Raw genomic sequence first — 4,066 nt, 5'->3', positions numbered from 1 at the left:
GAGAGGGCGAGCACGGCTGCCCGCCGGCCTGTGGCCCTCAGCTGCCTTCCCCCGAAGTCGGGGTGTAAAGGCGGGAGGAGGGTAGCGCACCGCCAGCGCGTCTCGCCGCGCTGCCCCCGGCCCTTCTCCCCGGCGCCCGAGGGACACGGTTTGCCTCGCAAGCTGCTGCTCCGGGACCAATTTTTCTACATCTTTTGGCAGTGCTGTGTGGGAGTTACCTTAAAGCAGGATAATCGAGGATTTTTTGGTATCTACGGACAAGACGTAGGCGTTTTTTTTGTTGAGGCTGAGCGGTGAATTAAAGGCAGAATTAAAAAGAGCAACAGTCACCTATTTTATGCATGGATATGTTTATGCGTACGTGTCATTTTATATGTAACACATTACGTTGGTGAAAGTTTGAGGCTCCCCATGCTATGAAGAGTGAAGGAAATCAAAATGAGCAAAGCGGGTTTAGTTCTCCTTGCTCGTATGCCAGCGATTTAAAACTACGCGCACACATGATTTGAGCCTATTGCTAACTGCAACAGTCGGAAGCGCACCGTTTGCATACTTCTGCAGCTTTTGCGTGGTATCAAGTACACCTTTCAGGTTGCTACTTCCACATGTAGTAACGGTCCTGGTGTTTTCTGTTGCATGTGTTTCTTTTTTTTACATTTTCCAGTTAACAGAATCTTCCCCAGTCTCTCTTCCCTTGCCTGTATAGAGATATTGTTATGGGTTTTTTTTTTAAAAAAAACCTGTTACTAAAATATTATTTGCGTTTAAGCTAGATCATAACTTTCCTTTAGGCATTATCTCCTAGTGCTTAATCAAGTTGTGAGAATGTCTCTATCTTTTCTAAAAAAAATAATAAAAAATTGGCATCCATTTTCACCTGTTAGAGGTCAGTAGGACTTGATACTCAGTCTTATAATTTTAGTCCTTCTGTGCAAGGTTGTTTTGATGTGCTGCAAGTAATTTATATAAAGAAAAATATTTTAACGTTGACATTAGCTACATCAAAAGGCAAATTTGCTGTAGTGACTCCATCAATTAAAAAGTACTTGCCTACAGTAACATGACCTTGCAAATGACATCGATAGTTAATATGATCGTTAGTCATTAACAGTAGTATTATATTCAAAAATGTAAATTTGTTGCCAGAATCAACATATTTACTGCTTTGCACGTTTTATTCTTCAGTGTTTTCACATCTTCTATAAAGTAGTCGGTTAATTTTCATCCTTTAATCTTTTACACAGTTATTTTTAGTTTGCTTAGTTTAGTCAAATGGACTTGAGGAAAACGTACCTTGGGTTTGTTTTTTTTCTTTTAGCAAATTTATCTGTAATTCTAGAGTAAAAGAATGCAAACTACAGAAGTCTGACAGAAGTAGTCTCTGGAGTATACTCATTATTCAAATATACCAATAATCAGACAAAGTCTTGAACTCATCCCACACATGTAAATTGAAGGTTTCTCATACGACAAAGACTTGGTAAGGAATGAATCTCGTTAATACATTTTTGTTTTCTTCTAGATTTGTCGGCATTAATGCATCTGACATAAACTACTCAGCGGGTCGATATGACGCATCAGTCAAACCCCCATTTGATATAGGCTTTGAAGGCGTCGGTGAGGTGGTAGCGTTAGGGCTCAGCGCGAGTGCTGATTACACAGTGGGTCAAGCCGTGGCCTACGTGAAAGCAGGTTCCTTTGCTGAATACACAGTTGTGCCTGCCAAACAAGCAGTTCCTCTGCCCTCTGTGAAACCCGAGTTTCTTACTTTAATGGTAAGTGGAGCTACCGCGTACATCAGTTTGAAAGAGCTGGGAGAGCTGTCTGAAGGCAAGAAGGTTCTGGTGACAGCAGCGGCTGGAGGAACGGGGCAGTTTGCCGTGCAGCTTGCAAAGAAGGCAAAATGCCATGTAATTGGAACCTGCTCCAGTGATGAAAAGGGTGGTTTTCTGAAATCCATCGGCTGTGACCGTACGATCAACTATAAAACTGAAAACGTTGAGTCTGTTCTTAGGAAGGACTACCCGGAAGGTGTGGATGTAGTGTATGAATCTATTGGGGGAAAGATGTTTGACTTGGCCCTTAACTCCTTGGCTACCAAAGGGCGCCTGATAGTTATTGGGTTTATCGCTGGCTACCAAAACCCTACTGGCCTCCAGCCCATTAAAGCAGAGTCGTTGCCAGCAAAGCTATTGAAGAAGTCTGCCAGCATCCGGGGTTTCTTCTTGAACCATTACCTTTCCGAATACAAAATGGCTCTGAAGCACTTGCTCAAGATGTATGAAAGAGGAGACCTGGCTTGTGAGGTGGACTTTGGAGACATGTCTCCGGAGGGCAAGTTCACTGGCTTGGAGTCTGTATTCCGTGCTGTAGATTACATGTACATGGGAAAAAACATTGGAAAAATTGTAGTTGAATTACCTCACTCTGTCAACAGTAAGCTGTAAAAACAGAACAATGATATAAATCAGAAGAGAGAAAATGGGCACTTTATGCCTCAGAATGACTAGAAACAATTTCTTTTTTTTAAACTTACTAATGGATATTATATTAAAAAACAGCATTAAGGTGTTAATAAAAAGTTTTGTGTTTTTTTTTTTCTTTTCTTGAAAATGCTTAAATCGGTGGCTGTAGCACGGACTTAATGGGCCTCTGATTCTGTTGCTTAGCGTGAGACAAGAACATTGTTCTTGACAGAATAAGTCTTGATGCAGAGGCAGATTTAGTCTGTCAGATTGGTTTGATAAGACTTTATATATAGTTCAGCTTAGACAAAAAAAAAAAGTCTTTCAACAATTTTGATTCCCTGGTTTAAAAATAAAATTGTTAGAACAAGACTAAGTAAAAAGAGTTGTATCTTGTGGTTGCTGTATTAATCTCTTGAAGTTTCTGGAAAAAAAACATACCCGAATTTTTGTCACAGACATGATAATCATAATTCATTTGCATCATGGATCACAGCGATATTCCTTGACTGGTTACACAGGGAAATTCATCCTCCAATTCTGACATGTCAGTAATATTAAGAAAAGCGACTTGACTTTTTTTTAATTATGTCTTTTGTAGCTATAAACAACTGTGCAATTTTCTTTTAAATCTTTAACTGCAAGTTGCAACATCATCTCCTTTTCTGGCCTTTTCATTTGCTACTGTTACTGTTTACTGTCTGGTCTCCCCTTTAGTCAGTATTACAAAAGATTATTGGAGTGGGGTTTTGAGCCATGCTCACGTATATTCAGGTCCTGTATATTTTTTTTGAAGATTTAATAAAGTTTAAAAAGCTATTTAAATATTTGTGGCATTTATTCGTATTGATACGGTTCTTGATGACTAGCTCCTTTGTAGATCATCTCTGTGTTGTAGAGTTCTTTGACTGATGATGTACCTTCCCATAATTGGGCTGCTACTTCGACTTTACCAAATATTGCTTCTGCAGAAGCCCTTTTACAAGCAGCAGGACCGTTTTATACCGACAGTCACGGTACCCTGTACACGTACTGATGCTCAGCCATGGATTATCTAGTGGGTGCAGTTAAAAGGTTTTCTAAAGTTTTGAAAATTCTGCCTCACTTAATAGATACTATTAATGGTATATACAGTGGGAATTCCAGCTAGAAGTGTAGTAATATTTTCCAGAACAATAAAATACTTTAAACTATGCTTGCTCTACATCTTTTTTTCCATAGCAAGGGTTTAAGATCTTAAAGGCTGATATTGCCACATCTTTTGAAGTTACGTACATTTGTATGCAGTTGGAGAGATGGAAATTTCCTAAGATCATACACCTAGCAATAAACGTAATGATAGACTGATAATGTCTAGAGGTTGAAGGAAAAAACCCAGGGTAAACTGGATTTTTGGACATTATTCGGGACTGATGGTACACGACGTTTTTAAAAGTAACACGTGGGAAAAACTTTATTTTACTCAGTAGTACAGGCAGTAGAAAGAGTATTTTTAACTCTGATTTAGTGCATTCTTATTGTAATTTTTTAGTGCATTTCTCATTAGCGTCCTAAAGAGCTGTGCGCGACAAAGAACCGTCCCTTTTTCGGGCCATGTCCGA

The 4,066-nt window shown here is 39.4% G+C and overlaps 1 protein-coding gene across 1 annotated transcript; it reads left to right on the top strand.

Moving 5' to 3' along the window:
• Positions 1 to 1,522: 1,522 nt before the first annotated feature.
• Positions 1,523 to 2,952, top strand: ZADH2 (zinc binding alcohol dehydrogenase domain containing 2; the record flags this gene model as incomplete). Its single annotated transcript, XM_009695836.1, has 1 exon — positions 1,523 to 2,952. A coding segment is annotated over one exon (925 nt), but the record flags the coding sequence as incomplete, so codon positions are not given.
• Positions 2,953 to 4,066: the final 1,114 nt, after the last annotated feature.

This window comes from Cariama cristata, unplaced genomic scaffold, assembly GCF_000690535.1.
Source record: "Cariama cristata isolate BGI_N322 unplaced genomic scaffold, ASM69053v1 scaffold120, whole genome shotgun sequence".
Taxonomy (NCBI): domain Eukaryota; kingdom Metazoa; phylum Chordata; class Aves; order Cariamiformes; family Cariamidae; genus Cariama; species Cariama cristata.
Note: the sequence above shows the minus strand (reverse complement) of the source record. Positions and strands in the feature narration are given on the sequence as shown.